General features: G+C 53.6%; 1 protein-coding gene across 1 annotated transcript; it reads left to right on the top strand.

Moving 5' to 3' along the window:
• On the top strand, positions 1-14,627 carry DBH (dopamine beta-hydroxylase (dopamine beta-monooxygenase)). Its single transcript, XM_010570821.1, has 12 exons — positions 1-381; positions 2,697-2,843; positions 4,230-4,487; positions 5,929-6,105; positions 6,547-6,649; positions 8,183-8,349; positions 9,086-9,229; positions 9,353-9,391; positions 10,390-10,449; positions 11,118-11,245; positions 11,867-12,026; positions 14,493-14,627. The coding sequence occupies exons 1-12, from the start codon at positions 1-3 to the stop codon at positions 14,625-14,627; spliced, it is 1,899 nt and encodes a 632-aa protein (XP_010569123.1).
• Positions 14,628-17,633: the final 3,006 nt, after the last annotated feature.

Below are 17,633 nucleotides of genomic sequence, written 5' to 3'. Positions count from 1 at the left end.
ATGGGCAAAGCCAGGCACGCGGGTGCTGTCCTGCCCGGCATGCAGACTTCCAGGAGCAAGCCCTGCTCCTGCCCCAGCTTCAAGCTGCGGGAAGTGGCATCCATGTATTTCACCATGATCGCGGTGTTCCTGGTCATCTTGGTGGTGGCCCTGCAGGGCTCAGTGCCCCGCAGGAATGATTTTCCCTACAAGGTACCCCTCGATCCCCAGGGGCTGCTCGAGCTCTCCTGGAATGTCAGTTATCCCGAGCAAGCCGTGCATTTCCAGCTCCTCGTCAGGGACCTGCAGTTCGGGCTCCTCTTTGGGATGTCAGACAGGGGCGAGTTTGAGAACGCGGACCTGGCCGTGCTCTGGAGCGACGGGCGCAATTCCTATTTTGGGGTGAGTCGCTTGTGTGTTTGCATGGCTGCTTTTGGGGTTGCATCCCCCATGGGTGAATCTGGCTCGTGGTTTGAAAGAGTGGGGATGGTCCGGGGCACGGTGCACGCTGGACCGCTCCCGCTGCTCAGGTGGAAGGGGGTCCAAAAGGGCTTGGAAGCTTCTATCTCAGAGGGACCCACAGATCAGGTCTACGCTATGGGTTTGGCATTGAATCTTAAACCCAAAGAGAAAAGAATAAATATATACAGCAGCACATGGGCAAGGCTGAGTGGAACCAGAACCTGGATGTCTCTGCTGTGCTTAGGTGCAAAGAGCTCCAACAGGTGGTTGTACAGACCAGCTCACACTCACACACATGCACACACACGCGCAGGATGTGTCAACACCTTGGTTCACTTGTGTGCTGCTGTCAGTCACGTTAAAAATTAACCACAGCTCCCGTTAATGACTTTGAGACAGCGCAAAAGTTATCAGACAGAAAAGCTGCTCCTGCCAGCACCAATAACCCAGCTGCAAGTTGCGTTCGACGCTATCGCAGAGATCAACAGGACAGAGGAAAACACAACCTGACGGCTGCCTGCCAGCGGCGCGGTGTTATCAGAAATTAAACATGCAAATGTATTTGGGCGGTACGTAAACAGCTGGTGGTAGCAGATGGGGGGGAACTCATTTCTAATTTTGCGGTTTGATATTGCTACTGCAAATCACTGTCCTTTCTGACACAGTCCGTTTGTCCAGGTTCTTGTTCGGTTTCTTTTTCCACCGGGGCTGCAGTTACAGTAACTACCCTTGTGCTCTCCAGCAGCTACCTATCCCCAGCCCACCACGTTAGGCTTATTGCAATTGCGCTTGGCTGCAGAAAGCAATTCACATTTTTCCCCGTGTGAGGCTTTCCAGTAAGTTAAATCTTACCTCTCTGCTTACTTCAAATTAACCATAAAATACATTCTTGCACAATCAGCCACAATGTGATCTGCAGTGTAATGAAAGGATGAAAAGAAGAGCTTATTATCTGTGCTGTTTTCCTGCTAATTACCAACCATTCAGGATGTGTGGTGGCCTGAATGCTACAGTATTTCACAGCATCATGTTAAAAAAACATAAAGGATCATTTCTAATCTGCCTTCATGTGCTCACCGTAAGACAAACAGCACGGAATTAAACACCAGGCAGTATTTGGGCTTTCTCTTTCAGTTGGTGCTGAACAGCGTCTTGCAAGGAGATTTCTATAAATCTCTCCAGTCCTGGTTTTCTCTCTCCCAGCAGCCTTTCTTCTGGATAAGTATGTCAGCTGTTAAAAAGATCCAAATTTGCTTAACCCCCCATGTACTAGGAGATTAATTTGCACACCATATTCCTATGAAAACAAATGTCATGCTAGCTTCATGTGGCTGATTCTACTCTTCCACTCTAAGGACAATATGTTCTCGAAATATCACTCTATACTTCTGGTTGAAATGATGCCAAGATGCTTTATTCTTTTTCTTCTGTTTTTTTCCCCCAAGATAAGAGAACTGATGCCACTTGTAGTGTGTACAGCAAGGTACTTCTTAGGTGCCTTTTCTCAGTAAATAAAAGATATCAACGGGAGATGCAAAAGATCAAGACAACAACACTGTTCAGGTCCAAATTATTGCAGGATTTTATACTCCAAACCTCCAAATCCCTAAGCACAGAAGTAACCTACTGCTTTGCTTCTCGGAGTGTCGGTGTCACCATTGCCAACAATGAGCAGATTTTGGGAGGCTTTGCTGGGCTGCTGAAACAATCTGGCCACAACAAATTAAGGATTTTGAAGAGGGGTAGTGATTTCTAGGGCTGACACTACAGCTCAGCAAGGGGCTGATCTTAAATTGAGAGCAGCTGGTTTGTGGCAAGGGGCTTGGAGAGCACATCACACCCCCCCAAGAAGGTGCCCCAAAGCCAAATACACCCAAAACACAGCACAGACAGACGCAACACCTTCATGCATCCCCACAGGCTTTCCTCTCCCTGCGTCCTTTCCCCCAGTCGTATCTCAACTTGTAAAGGTCTTTCTGCAGCCTATTAATTCTGGATCATGTATTTCACAGGTCTGCCTGTGCCGAGCACCAAAGGTCTCATGGCAGGGGCCGTGCTGGCACGGCTCTGCCCGTGGGCTGCTGGAGGGGGGCATGGGGCAACCAAAACACGGGCTCCCTCCACCTTTGGGATGCGGAGGGTGAACAGAAGGATCTCACGACCCATGGTACCGCTGGAGGTCACCACCATGGGCTCCTTGGGCTGAGCGGGGCCAGTAGAACCTCCCAGTTAACTGGGTGCTCTTCCTCCCGCAGGATGCCTGGAGCGATGCCAAGGGGCAGCTCCACATGGATTCGCAGCAGGACTACCAGCTCCTCGGGGCTCGGAGGGCTCCTGAGGGTCTCTACCTCCTCTTCAGAAGAGCCTTCAGCACCTGTGACCCCAAGGACTACCTTATAGAGGTATGGCATCGCCCTTGCCCTGCTATAGCACCAGCAAGCCCCGGCTCAGCCCTGGGGCAGAGCTCCAAACCCCAACCTGCATAGTTATATCTGACCAGTGTTTTGTTTCGGGGACAGCATCAGGCGTTTGTGCTGTCTAAGGCAGAAAGGAAGTGTGCTACAGATGTCAGCCCTGGGACATGAGTAATGTTTGGCACGATCTATTTACAACCCCTTATAAACCTCTATAAAGTGTAGATTTTAGCTCGTTTGCATCATCCACTCCTGTTAAGCATGTGTTAGGTCTATATAAATACCCTCCTGCATCACTCCGGTTTGCAGTCTGGAGCCAACTGTTTGGAGTGTTACAAAGAGGTGATGGTTTTGTTCAACAGGAGGCAAAAAGGAGGGTTGTGGCAGGAGCCAGAGCAAAGGGACAGCAAATAGAGCTGCTGTGGTGTGCTTGTGTGGTTCGGTGAAGTCTCTCTGGGTCTGCATTCACCGCTCCCCCGTGAGATGGGATTTGAGGGAAACCTTCCCAGTGGGGATGTCAAAGAGCTTCAGGGCATCGGCCATGGACGCTGGGTGCGGGCAGGAATTGGTGCAAGGCTCATTTCAGATAAAAGCCTTTGGTGGGCAGGATATTTTAAAGCCAACATGGGCATCGAGCATCCTTGAGTTTTTGTTGCTGGTTTTCAAAAGCCTGTCTTGTCGTGAGAAATGTCTACTGTCTGCCAAAACACAGAGAGCCCTGGAGGAGAAAATTCTATGTGTGAACTGGGAAAAGACTTGCAGGTCTTTATTCTCTGATCCTTTAAGAAAAAAGTATTCTCTTTTTCCTTTCTTCCTTATCTCCTGTCCAGAGCTCACTGGGTTCAGCAGCAACTTCCCTGCTTGCAGTAGACTTTCAGCAGAGCTTCTTCTGGTACCCCCCCACCAACAGAAGCTGGGATAAAGGGAGGATTTCAGGGAGAAGTTTTGTTTCTGGTGTTCCACCCCAGGCTGCTGCCTGTGGCCATTGCTGGGGCTGGGCTGCAGGGTGGGATGAGCCCTGAACTGATGTGGTTGTCTCTGCCTGGAGCTCAGAAGGGATGAGGGACTCTGAAAGAGCACAGAGGAGATGCTCCCCTTAAGGAACTGATGCCATCTAGGGAAAACTTTTCAGACTCTCCCAACTGGTAGGGAACCCTCTGTGATCACATCAGTCAAAGAAATGCCCCGAAATCTACAGTCTTCTTGGGACAGCACAGCAAAGTCAGCTACTGGTGAAGTCAGGGTGGCTTCCCATCTGGGCATGGGTCAAAAGGCCCATTCCTGGATTCATGCCACCAATACTGGTGCTAATAGTCCATGCAGTTCATGTTCCTGCATGAAAAAACTACCTGATACACTTTGCTCTTGCTTCAGGATGGCACTGTGCACCTTATCTACGGGATCCTGGAGAAACCGGTCCATTCCCTCCAAGCCATCAACATCTCTGCCATCCACAGGGGACTGCAGAGGGTGCAGCTGCTAAAGCCCAACATCACCGTCCCTGAACTGCCCAGCGACATGAAGACGATGGAGATAACGGCCCCTGATATTGTCATTCCCAGCCAGGAGACAACCTACTGGTGTTACATGGCAAAGCTTGCAGAAGGCTTCCCCAAACATCACATTATCATGGTAAGAGGCAGGAGAAGAGGGTTGCTTTCCCTGGTGCAGGGCAGCAATCGTGTTCCCATTTAGCCATTCTGGAAAGTCCACCTCTTCCCTGCCCTTTCACAGGGAGGCTTTCAGACCCATACGTCTTCCCCAACATGGTACCAAAACATCTCCCAGAGCCATCCCACCAGCCAGTAGCATCCTCCTGCCTCCCAGAGAACCCCAAATCAGAAGTTTCTCAGCAGAAGGTGGCAGGTTGGTGACTTTCCACCCAGCACATTGAGCAGGTACCAGGGCAGGCTCAGAGCAGCCCCCTTGCAGAGCTGACCCCCTGCAGAAGGCAGAGCTGTAGCCATCAAGGACAGATCTGTGGCAGGATTATGGCACACAGTGAGCCATGAGGAATATATAAACATGGGAAACAAAGGAAAAGAGCTGGTGAGAGTAGGGCAGAGCGAGCCAGGATATGAACTGGCTTCTAAAAGATTAGGCATACTCCAAAAAAAAAAAAAAAAGGGTTACAGACAAAAATCTAACTTGTGTGCATTGCCCAGACATGTTGCATATGCTTGGGTCACCTCCTTCAAAGGAGAGGCTGAAACCTGCAGACAGCCCAGTGCCAGGGAAAGGCAGGCATAACACCAGTCTGACCGCCCATCACGAGCTGCTGGGAGAGCATCGCCCCGGCAGGCGCGGAGGTGGCTCGGCAGATGACCTGGCACACCCAGAGTCAAAACCGCACAACGGGGAGAGGGAAAACCTGACACGCGAGCCGAAGCCAGTGCTTAGTGATTTATAGGGGAGAGACGACATTGCAAAGGAAAACTCAGAAGGAGGATTTTCTCTCCAACAGATGGTGTGAAATGAATCATCTGTGTGTAAGTAAAAAGTGCGTAACTCCTGATACCTTCCCGCTGCTGCAGATCATTTCTACAGCTGGCGCTTTTAGCCAGAGCTGTTCCTCAGGCTTGTTTGAAGTCACTCTTTCTACCCCGAATCCCCCTCCCTGTGCCCTGAGCAGCTGTTGACTAGAAATGAAACCCAATAGCTGCGGGCAGAGCTACCACAACATGGCCAGAACCCCCTTTAGGAAAAAGCAATGTCCCCAGGGTCACCTCAGCCCTGCAAAACCAGGAAAGGACTCAGTCATCACAAAGCAGACCAAGATCTTCTGCTGATCAGGCACATCTGTCGCTGGAGAAGGGATGAGATGTTTCTCTATGGGTTCTCGTGGACCCTGTTTTTTTCCCAAAGCCGACCAAGAGCTCTTGGCCCTTGGTGTTTCATGCCCAAAGCAACCTTCTCTCCCCATCACATGGCAGAAACTGTCTCCCATTCAGTAACAGGTAGCAGACATACCTGCCTTGGGTTTCTAGTGGAGCCTGCACAGACGGCAGCCCCCAGGGATGGGCTCTCAGCGAATGGTCTTAATGTGTCCTCCTTCTTGGATGCTGCTTTGCAGTATGAGCCAGTGATCACAGCAGGCAACGAGGCCCTGGTCCACCACATGGAAGTCTTCCAGTGCGCTGCCGAATTTGACAGCTTCCCCCATTACAATGGGCCCTGCGACTCCAAGATGAAGCCAGACCGGCTCAACTACTGCAGGCACGTGCTTGCAGCATGGGCCATGGGAGCACAGGTGGGTGCGAGATGGGACCTGCCGCCCTGGGTGGAAACTTTGCTCCTGGGTGCTTTCCTGCTGCCTCTCAACCCTTCCCAATGCCATCTTAGGATCGCCCCATACGGGCTGCCCCAACCCCGTTCTCTGCTGGGATCTGGGTTCAGCCCTGTCTGACCTCCCCATCCTTCCTCTGAATGTGTCTGAGTTTCCACCTCACCCCAGCCCACCTCCTTGGTGCCATAAATCGGTGCGATGCTCCTACTCAGTGATTATGCCATTGCATGTGCATGTTGGCATGTGAGAAGCCTTTGGAAGCAAGACCGGCTCACCAAGCACAACCAAGAGCACAAGTCACGTCCCTCAGCCCACAACGAGGGTCAGGATTATGCCCAGACATTTCAGCCTTATCCCCAGGAAAGCCACCCTACCGCTCCCCTAACATCCTCCCTCTGCTTCCAGGCTTTCTACTACCCAGAAGAAGCAGGTCTTGCCTTTGGTGGCCCGGGAACCTCCAGATATTTGCGCCTCGAGATTCATTACCACAATCCCCTGGTGTTCAAAGGTGAGTGGGCGCACAGCAATGCCCAGTGCCTCCCCAGTGAGGCAGTGGCAGGAGAGCTGAGTAAATGCCAGGGACTGCCACCCCGCTGGAGCGGGCTCCGTATTTCATACAGAAGAAGTCTTGGCCAAAATCACAGCCCTGTTTGCAACTTTCTGGAGACTTGATGGTCCAGATCTGTCCTAGCGGGAGGAATACATTAAATCCCCACCATGCTGCCACCTTGCTGGTCTCAGCAAAGTCATCCTCACCGCAGGCTGGACCCCAGCCTCGTGCATGCCCAGCAGCGGGGAGGGATGCTCGGGGAAGGAAACCTGGCTGAGCCTGCAGCCCTGCAGGCAGAAAACTGCACCAACACATCCTTCCTGCAGGGCCACGATCCAAGGCAACACGAGTATTTAGCTGGGCTGTCACAGGGTGTCCCTCCGATTTCTGTGTAAGGTGGTGGTGGTGGGTCTGAGCTCAGAGCTCAGAGTGACAACGGTGCCGAAGTCACCCGAGACACAGCACCAGCCTGGCTGGGGATGGGGGGAATTTAGATGTTGTTTTATTGGTACTCCTGCTTCGATAACATTGTCAGGAGACACATTTAAAAAAAAAGATTCCAAACAACCCGGTTTCTTCATTAACATAAAAACAAGTAGCTTCTTGACTAACCAAGTATATTTTTAGAAGACCAGAGCATATGTACTGTAGATCAATCATAGCACATTCGGCAACTCGAGAAGAAACACGTCTATAAATATGGAGCTCATGTCTTTCATAATTTATCTGGTTTTGCGTGTTAACCAATAGTGTCTCCCCCGTTCTTCTTATCCCTGGGTGGGCTCCAGCCCAGAGACAGGGAGTTCAAAGCCAGCCTGAACCCCTCCTGACCTACCGAACCTGCCCTTTCCTTTTGCTCGCAAAGCTGGGTGGCAAACGGGAGCCAGAGCTCAGCTTTGCATCTCAGCAGAGCTGGCTGCTGCCCCTGCCTGCCCCGCGGTCAGCATCTGCCAGGGCACATCACAGGCACAGGGTCTTCTCCAGCTCCTGAGGGGAGGTTAAATGGAGCAATCTCAAATGCAAGAGAGACCAGAAACCTTCCAAATGCAAGGAGTACTTGCTCCATAGGTATGTCTCCTCCTGCCAGGCCACCAATAACAGCATGGCCTTAGCTTTTTGGATGTATCGGTTAAAGAAGATGCAATGAGCCATATTTCTGAGGGAGTTCTTCAAAGCACCCCATGATCTGTCCTTCTGCTTTGGGCTCTCCAAAGACACTCCTTACTTCGCTCTCTTGGGAGAAATTCACTACCACAGGTCAGTGACCTCTCTAGGGGACCAGGCGCATGTCTGGGGCCACTCCATAAAGCCTTGCATGAAAATATCTAGGATTTAAAACCAATAAGAACCACACACACGAAGAAGGCTGCAAGCGAGAGGCTGACGCATCTCTCCCCACTGCAGCACAGCATCATTTTTCACGCCTGACCTTGTCCCGGCAGCCGTGACTTCTGCCACAGTGAGTTGCAGCCTTGTCCTCTCACCCGCCAGGTCGCCGCGACTCCTCAGGGATCCGTCTCTACTACACGGCCACCCTGCGACGCTACGATGCCGGCATCATGGAGTTGGGCTTGGTCTACACGCCGGTGATGGCCATTCCTCCGGGTGAGGATGCCTTCCTCCTCACGGGCTATTGCACCGACAAATGTACCCAGCTGGTGAGTGCCTGTCGTCTCCACCTGGCTTCGCCTTGGAGAAGAGAGGTTGCAAACAGCTTTTCCCAGGTCCCAGGCAGCAGTGATATGGCACCGAGCTCCGGGCTCCCAATTCCCAGTTTTAAACTCCCCGAGCCCCTTATCATGATGTTGCGCTGGAAAGAAAAATCTGCCGTGTACAACAAACAGCGAGCAGCTGGTTGGGATGTGCTGAATCCCCCTCAAAACAGCTCTCCTGGGGAGCCATCTGCTCCGGCTCCCCAGGATACCATTCCCATAAAACTTACAGCCGAGCTGGCCGTGCCCCGGCGGTGCTTTCCCTCACGGAGATGGGAAGATTGGCCTCTGCTGCCAAGGAGCTTGCCAAGAACTCTCTCAAAGATGGTTTCAAAATGCCCACCTTGCTCTCAGGGAAGTTTTAGTGGATGTTTTGTAGGGCCTACCCAAAAGGAATCATTTGTGCCACCACTAACGAACGTAGGGAAGCAAGCAGCGTCCGGCTCAGCTGCTCCTGCTGACTTAGGGCACAGCAGCGCGTACAACGGATTTGGCAGCGGATCGAGCATCTGTCCCTCCACAGGGAGCTCACTTCTACGCTGCTCCAGGGGTACAGCAATCCCCTAAACCCCTCTGTGGGAACCAGCACAGGGACGGCCGGTCTCAAGCACACAGCAAGGGGATGCACGGGAGGGGAGAGGGATGGGGTCAGGCACAGGGGCTTGAGCCATCCTTCTCCCAGGCTTTGCCCGCTGCCGGCATCCGCATCTTCGCCTCCCAGCTCCACACTCACCTGGCAGGAAGAAAAGTGGTGACGGTGCTGTCCCGGGATGGGAGAGAGCGGCAGGTCGTGAATGCCGACGGTCACTACAGCCCTCATTTTCAGGTAGAGGGGTTTGGAGGGGGGGGGGGGGGGGGGGGGATGTCCTGGCTGGATGTCACCCATGGGGCTGCCCTGGGTACAGAGCCACCGCATTGCTCTGATGCGTCCCTTTTCCTTCCCTCCCAGGAGATCCGCATGCTGAAGGAGGTGGTTGCAGTTTTTCCAGTGAGTGGCTCCAAAAACCGTGGTGGCTTCCAAACAGCCACAAGACCTTCCCCTCACCCCACAGCCCTGAGTCCCCCTGCCTCCTCTCCATCACCTCATGCCCTCCACCACCAGCAGCCCCTGCCCACACACAGGCACCCACAGCCATCTGGGACCCCCCGGGGGGGCTGCAGGAGGACCCCCTCCCTGTGGTCCCCAGGCCATATCTGCTACTCCTGTGCAGATGCCTTGGGGGACACCGGAGCCCATCTCATATGGTACCAAACTGGTGTGTGGGCAACCGAACTGTGTCGGCAGCTCAATTAAGCACCTAATTTAGCTGGGCTTCCTCTAGCAGAGGGAGGCTCCTCGGGGGGTGAGGGTGAACCATGCGCGCACTGAAGGTCCCCCCTCCCTCCTTGCTTGGTAGAAGGAGAGGAAGAGATTCGGCAGCGAATGTTGGGGGACCAGGTGGTAAAACAGAGGCTGAGTGTGCCCCGGGGCTGCATGGGTGAGGAAGGACCCGGCTGCAAAGTGGAGGGCACCTATGGGAGCTGTCGTGCCCCAAGATGCTGCTCAAAAGACTCAGCACCCATTGAAACCGTACCCAGGGCTGTGCTCCGGGATGTCCCCATGGACCCCAGCACCGACTGTGGCAGGGAGGCAGTTGTGTCATCAAGTCGGGTAGAGGTTTGGCAATTCAAAATGTTGCCTAGGTGCATTTATTTTAGGTGCTTCAGCCCTGCAGAAATTCTTAGAAAGTGAGGAAAGCAAGAAACACCATCCCTGGGATATGGCCCTAGGGAATCTTCCCCAGGGGATTCAAGTTTAGCAAGCGCTCCTGCGGCACCGCGGCCGGTGCTGGCGGGGAAACAGGCTGCCCACAGGCTGGCACTGCTACAGGGAGCAGAGATCTGCTCTATTACAAACTCCCCGATCCCCAAATTTGCTGATCGGAGAGGGGAAAGCTCTGCACTCTCACACCTCCACGTGTCTGTGTTCGACCCCCCCCCCCCCAGGGGGACCAACCCATACAGACCTGCACGTACAACACGGAGGACCGGAGCCGAGCCACGGTGGTGAGTGTGGGGGCGAGTTCACCTGCACGCGTGGGGCTGGCGTGTGTTTGCACCCCAGGGTTGGGGGGGCACCCGCAAAGCAAGCACCTGCATGAACCCAGGCTGAATCACAGTCAGAAACCAGAGGGAGGGTGGTAAAGAAGCGAGCCCGCAAGGCTCTGCTGCCTGCAGCGGGGATGTTAAGGTGCTAATTGAGAAGTAGCATGTGTCACTCTAATTCCCATCACAAACTGTTCCACCGGGGATTAATTGTAATTAAAGAGAAGTGGCGTTTTTTGACAGTGCATGTTATTTTCTTACATAGGCAGGAAAAAAAGAGCCTGTCAGAGGTACCATCAACAGGGACAAAGCTAAATATAGCAGAGGGATTATAGGAAATCTGCATTTTAATGTAAACCACACGATCTAGCCCAAAAGTCAGTCTTTGCATAAAGGGTGGATGGGCAGATGAGCAGAGTGCTGCCCATCCCATGCACCTGAAGGGGTGCATATATATATATATATATATATATATATATATATGTGTGTGTGTGTGTGTGTGTGTGTGCGCGCACATACAGGTGTGAGCTTTGTGCCTTTGCAGCCCCTCTGCCCTCCCCGCTGCCCGTGCAAGCCCCGGCAGGGCAGAGTTGGACCCAGCTGCCAGCACGTTTTTTTCTGTGCCGCAGGGCGGGTTTGGCATCCTGGAGGAGATGTGCGTGAACTACGTGCACTACTACCCCCAGACGCAGCTGGAGCTGTGCAAAAGCGCCGTGGATCCAGGCTACCTGCATCGATATTTCAACCTCGTGAACAGGTACAGAGCCCCTGTATGGTGGTGCTGAGGGGAGAGGGACCACCGCAGAGCCTTTTGCCAGTAACATTGGGAAAAAAGTTTAAAAAATGGGGTTTGAGGGGCTGGCTTTGCAGTAGGTGTGCGGGGGCACTCAGGCAGTGCGGGTTTTGGGAGCCGTGGCTGCCTGCTGGAGCTCAGTCCTGCCCTCCCCTGCCCCCAGAGCTGGCAGCCAAACCCAGGGCTTTAAGGATGGCTGTATAGCGAGAACCACCAGGAAGGGGGAGCATTCCCGAGGACAGACTTCCCGGCAAGAGTCAGTGCATGGCCAAGTGCTTATGTGCAAAATACTTCTTATAACCCAAGGCAGACGCCAAGCATCCCTGCCAGAGAAGCAGGCTGCAGCTCATTCACCCATGGTGAGAGGGGCGAGATGGTGACCTTGCACGGGTGTCCTATTCATGGGCAGTCCGGCTGGGCCCAAATCTTCCCTCGTAGGTACCGGCTGTGCTAGGCTCTCCCTGCTCCCAGCGCCAACTTCAGAGCCATTCCAGGCCAAGCTTTAGGCAGGGAGGAATTAGACACATCCAGCGCTGAAAGGGGACAGCACTGCTGCGTTTCAGTCTAGCATTTCTCCTGCCCCAGGTTTAACGACGAGGAGGTCTGCACGTGCCCACAGGTCTCCGTCCCACAGCAGTTTTTCTCCGTCCCCTGGAACACATTCAACAGAGATGTGCTAAAATCCCTCTACGGCTTTGCTCCGATCTCGATGCACTGCAACAAATCCTCAGCCGTCCGGTTCCCGGTACGTATAGCTTCACAACCAAAGCTACAAAGCAAAACTCCCAGTCGTAGGTAAAAAGCAGCTCGGCAGAGCTGTGCCACAGGGTGATCCCAATGAGACAGGTCAGGTCTCTGGTGCTCAGGACACGGCTGTACCCAGAGGGCTTGGAGCTGCCCGGGGAACCGCGGCGTCAGCGGGACACTGAGCCCAGCCCAGACCTGGCATTTAAGACGATGTGGCACGAGCCCACCCTGGATGTGCTCGGCCAGATTCAACTAGGAGATGCATTTGCATAAAATGATTTTGAGGCAGCTTTCACTGAGTGTTAAAGCAGGGCTAGCTCCAGAACCGAGGAGAAATGTGAGGTGGTTTTTAGGATTTTGGCAAAATGCATCGGGTCCCAGCAGAGCGAGCTCATTACGCACAGCATCTGTGCGGTCTCCAAAAGCAACGATCCAGCAAAATGTGAAGGATAAAGGGCCACGAAATCTTTAAAGAAAAACCAGGCCCAGCCATGATGGTCACGATGATGGTGATGAAGATTTAAAACCACTGATGGTCCCTATCACCATCAGTTCCCGACACCATTTATCAGTGTAATAAACTTACACAATACGTTATCCACTGCAGCACTGGAGAATGCCGAGCTGATTGCAGCGAAGACCATCAGCTTTCTGTCCTGGTAAATCCCCTTTAGCAAAGTCTGCTCTGGAGGGGCAGAAACTTTTCCAGTTCTCTGGGACTGGAGACCCAGCACCTCCCAGCCATGCAGAGCCCCGCTGCAGGGACAGAAGTGGCGCAGAAGTTTTGTGCAGCAGCAAAATTGTAAATTAAGCCTCTTAATTACGACCCAGGCAACTCTCTTGGTTTCAGAGAGGTCTGGGGAGCAGCCGAAGAAGAGACTTGAGCGGAGCAGATCTGACGCTGGCACAAAGTGGGTCACAAGCATCGCAGCAAGGGCGAAGGAGCTTTTCAGAGCGAGCCCGATTTTAAGACATCTCATTTATTCCACACCGTTTCTGCCAAGAGAAAAGCACCGGCTTCTAATTAAGCTCGTGTTTTTGCAGTTCAGCGATCCCAAAGCTGACGAGATTTCTGGAAGGACTCAGTGCTGTTAATTATTGAGCAAAATCTCAAGGTACTGCCTGTGAGCGGCTGCGGGGATGTCGCTGTCCCCGAGTCCCCTGCACCTGCAGGGACTTGCAGTAAACTCTGTATAATCTCTACATTCAGATTTCCACTCAAAAGCACTGAAAACAACTATCGAGACACTCCAAATGCCTTTGATCTATCCCAAGAGCAGGGTGCTGGCGAGGTGCTAGCACAGGGTTTGGGACGTGTTGGCAGGGCAGAATGCTCCAGGGCTGGGGCTGAGCCCTGGAGCAGGCACACCCCAAACACATTAACTGCTCTCTTAAGCCATAAGGTTCCAGGAAAATAGTTGTTTCTCCAGTTGGTACTTCCCCATGATGCTGTCCCCTCTCCCATTGCTCCCCATGTGCTTTTGGAGGGTCTCTCCATCCCCCTCCACCTTTCCCAAGGCGTTTTCCTGGTGCCGGTGCAGGCTCTGGCCCGTTTCGCGTGACATACTACAAGGAATTTAATCTGAAAACAGAAATTCAACTTTCATCTTCTTGCTGATGACTCATGGCTCTACCGCTCCTCTCCAGACCTCCCTCCTCCTGCTCACGCTGCGGCTCAGCCTCTCGCCGACATTTCCACATGAGAGCGCGGCCAGCAGCCAAACCGTAGCATCACTGAACCAGAGCTCAGCCCAGTCTGAGCCCCCCTTCGCCCTCGCAGCCCCTGCCTGTGTCTCAACCGGCCTCTAACCCGGACCAACACTTCACATTTGAGCTAGATCCTGCCCGGCGGGCTCAGCCCTCGACACTGTCTGAACCTGGCAGGTTGCTTCTTGCAGGGAGCATCCCCAAGAGAAGGTGCCCCCATGCATGGATGGAGCTGGTGGTTTTATCCTGGCCGTGGTCACCTTGAGCCCTGATGGCTGTGACAGCCTTTCCACGTGGCATCTCCCCCAGGCTGCTGCATCCCTCCCGTTTTCACAGCAGCCGCACATGAACATCCATGCTGGCACGCTGCAAATGTCACCTCCAACCAACCTTTCTGCCAATACCTGGTAGAGAGCATTTTTCAGGGCTGGGCTGAGAGCGCGGTGGGTTGGTGGGACTCCCTGGTTTGAGTTGTGTCCATCTGATTTGGTGGGTAACACTTTTTTGGGGTGGAAACTCCCTAACTGTGGTGGGTTTGTGCGACGTGGTGCACCACAGACATCTGCGCCGCTAAAGGGATGCGTAGGTGCTTCTGCAATACAAATAATTAGTAATGCCTCATGAGAAAACATCCTGGTTTAGGCTAAAAACACTTCAAATATCAAAGATCATTCCATTTTCACAAAGAGGGAGAAACACAGAGTCTCCAAGTACCTGAAACCCCGACTTGATCTCATGGTGCCGATATCTCTTGCAGGGCGAGTGGGAGAAGCAGCCGCTTCCCACCATCACCGAGAGGCTGCGGGAGCCCATCCCTCGCTGCCCACCCACCCCGGGGCCTCGGCCTGCAGCCCCCATCCCCCTCAACCTGGGTGAGCTCAGGAGGGACTGACCCCATGCTCGCTCCCTCCACCATGATGGGAAGCACCTCCTGGCAGGAGCATCCGCAGGGAATGTCGTCCCGTCGCTCTCCCGGCATCCCTGCCCACACAGCGATGCCAGCCGGTGCCCTGGCCCCAGCCTCCGGAGGGGGTTAGAGCTTACAAACTAGAGTTCAGAAAGTACTCTGGAGATGGAAAGCGCTATATTTAGTGTGTTATTAGCAATCCTGGCTCTGAGTAATACTGCTTTCCGCCCCCAGAATAATAATGTGAAGGTTTGCTATTGTGCCGAACCCAGCGCAGCCCCGGGGAGGTGGGGGGAGAAGCGTGTTTTCCCGCAGGGAAACTGAGGCACGAAGCAAAGACCTGCGTGGGAGCAGCGTACAAGCCTTCCCAGTGCCCCACGGTTCCGTCTAGCTCAGGGCAGCTCCGCGGGTGCTCTCCCATGCCGGCACCCACAGCAGGGACAGAGGGAGGGAGGGAGGGATGCCGCGACGCCCACCCAGCACTCGTCTCCCCACTGCAGGGACCGCGGCTCCCCACCGCTCTCCTCCTCCCACTCCCCTGTGCTGGGGATTATTCGCCTTGACGCTACCAGATGCCAATGGCCAGGAACAAATGATACCTCTGTGATGGGGTTTAGAAAGGGGGAGGGACACAGGGGAAAAGACAAACCTTTTGGCAGGAGAAATGACTCCATTAAATACCTAAATGTGAAAAAAATTTTTTTTTTTTTTAAATTGCTTTTTGCTGTTGAGCTCCAAAGGGAAAACACTTGGGAGGAGTGGAGGAAAGGCCGGCGGTGCTGCAGGAGAGCCTGTCCATCCCAGCCGGGCGCCTGATCCTGCTGCCCTGGGGTGGGTGGGATCCAGGGCAGGGCAGCAGCTGAAACCTGCCCTCCCGGCCACCTTGGGTTTAAGGAAAAACCTGAGGTCAGAGCACCGTGGATCAGAAAGGCCTTTTTGAAGCAAAACATTATCTTTGCAGGCACGCAGTGAATCCCTGGCTCGGTGGGGAGGCAGCGTGCTCGGTCCCTCATTTATCCCCAGGACAAATGGACAGGACTGCGGCCACCCCCTCCCTCTGCCTGAGCAGAATCAGGGAGTGCAATCACCTCCTATTCAGAGAAAAAAATCATCCTAATCTTGTTTTTTAATGTTTCCAGTAAAACCAAACTATTTGAGAGTTCAAACTCTTGCCCGTGGTGCTTTTTGCATGAGGCTAAGGAATTGAAATTGGCTCTGAAGAGGGTATAAACCAAGCAAACCCAGTCAAGGGAAATAAAGTGAAAAGCATGCAGCGTGATTATTTCTTCAGGCGGGTGAAAACTTCAGCAGAGATCAGGCCCTTGCTGCGCCACTGAAGATGGAGCCCAGCAAGGGGACCAGAGCAAGGGACGATTTCGGGGACAGGCTGGGAGCAGCTGCCCCTTCCCTTCAGCAGCGGGGGGTTCGCGGGCTGCACGCGTGCGATGAAAAACCTTCCCTGACACCTCTGAGACCGGCTCTGCGCTGCTGGAGGCATCCGTCGGGATGCTAAAAAGAGCCACCTCCAAGGTGACCTTTGGGAAGATGCCAGCAGAGCAGACGGGACCGTGGAGCCGCCGGCGGCCGGGGGCCAAGGGCAGCACTGGTGTCGGTGCCCTGGCTGGCGAGCTTACACCACAGAGCTGAGCTGGTCCTGCCTGTACAGGGAGCAGCCCAGAGGACACACAAACCCAAACAGTACTGGCAAAGCAGCTGCGGGCCAAAACACGTTCATGAAACTCTTCCTTCTATAAATTCAGAGGCTACACGCAGCAAGGACCCAGATTCCAATGGCACTTGCCTTTGGGAGTTTCTTTTATTCTCTGGGGCATGACACAAGAACGTCTCTCCAATTAGCATCAAGGGGCTGCACGGCACCACCGTGTTTTCCTCGTTTCAAACCCAGGGACTGGTGCAGGCGGGCAGCACTCCCTGGGCACCAACACGCTCCCATTGCCACGGCCAAAAACTGGGATTTGTCTTTACTCTCGCCCTCCCAAATGGACAAGGCCATCGTTCAGTTCTGGGGAAGATCGACCCTCCCTGCCTTCCGCACAGCCATCGCACGCTGAGGCAGCGCTTGAGCACCACAAACAAAATTGAAGCAGGTATTGAATGTTTTGCGCCCCAGGGTTGATTTTTTTAAAGGGCATCAGGTGCCAGTTACCGCTGAAGGCAACAGAAGTTGGTGCTTAAAATCCCTCTGAACGTTGGAGCCACAGGGAAGCATTTTGCCCAAGTGGGACCTGAAGCTCCGGCTGTGACTGGGGCAAGATGGGATGGAGGGATGAACCTGTGCTTGCAGAGATGGGAAGAACATACCTGGAAACCCCCTGGGTAAAGCCAACGACCTCATGGTGCAGAAGAACCTTGCAGTTAGCAGAGCATCCACGGTGTCAGGCCATGCAATGGCCCTGGACCCCCTGCCCCTTCCCTCCATGGCCCCCACGAGTGCTCCCACCCCAGCACCGGGTTCCCAGGGCACAGTCAGGGCAAGGTGACACCCATCAGAACAGGGACAGATGCAGCAAGGGACCGGAGAGACGGCAGGTTTGGAGGCTACAGCTGTATTAACAGCAGAGTTAGTTAAAAAAATTCATTTCCAGGCAGCGTGAAACTACATTTTGGAGGAAAGAGTTTCCAGCAAAGTCAAAAATTGAAACCTTTTCACTTGCAGTTGAGCAAAACACTGTTTTCAGGCCAATTAACCCATGGAAAAGAATTATTGCTGTAGTGGTATTGCTTCATTTAGAAAACAGAGCAACAAAATCTTTGGACTTTTTGGAATCTCTTCCTCCTCTTCCCCTCTAATTTGACCTAAATTTGTTTGACGAGTTCGCTGCAGACATTTGCCCGGCTCTCCCAGCAGACCCTGGAGCCAGCTAGGGCAGCCGGGGGCCAGGAATTCAGCCAGCAGCTCCTAATGGCATCTTCCCTCTCCTCATCCCGGCGTCCACAGCACCCGCTCGCCGGCCCCGCGCTGCCGCACTC

The sequence above is a fragment of the Haliaeetus leucocephalus genome, unplaced genomic scaffold, assembly GCF_000737465.1.
Source record: "Haliaeetus leucocephalus isolate CR32 unplaced genomic scaffold, Haliaeetus_leucocephalus-4.0 Scaffold306, whole genome shotgun sequence".
Taxonomy (NCBI): Eukaryota; Metazoa; Chordata; class Aves; order Accipitriformes; family Accipitridae; genus Haliaeetus; species Haliaeetus leucocephalus.
The sequence above is the reverse complement of the archived record's forward strand: the minus strand, read 5'-3'. Positions and strand labels throughout refer to the sequence as shown.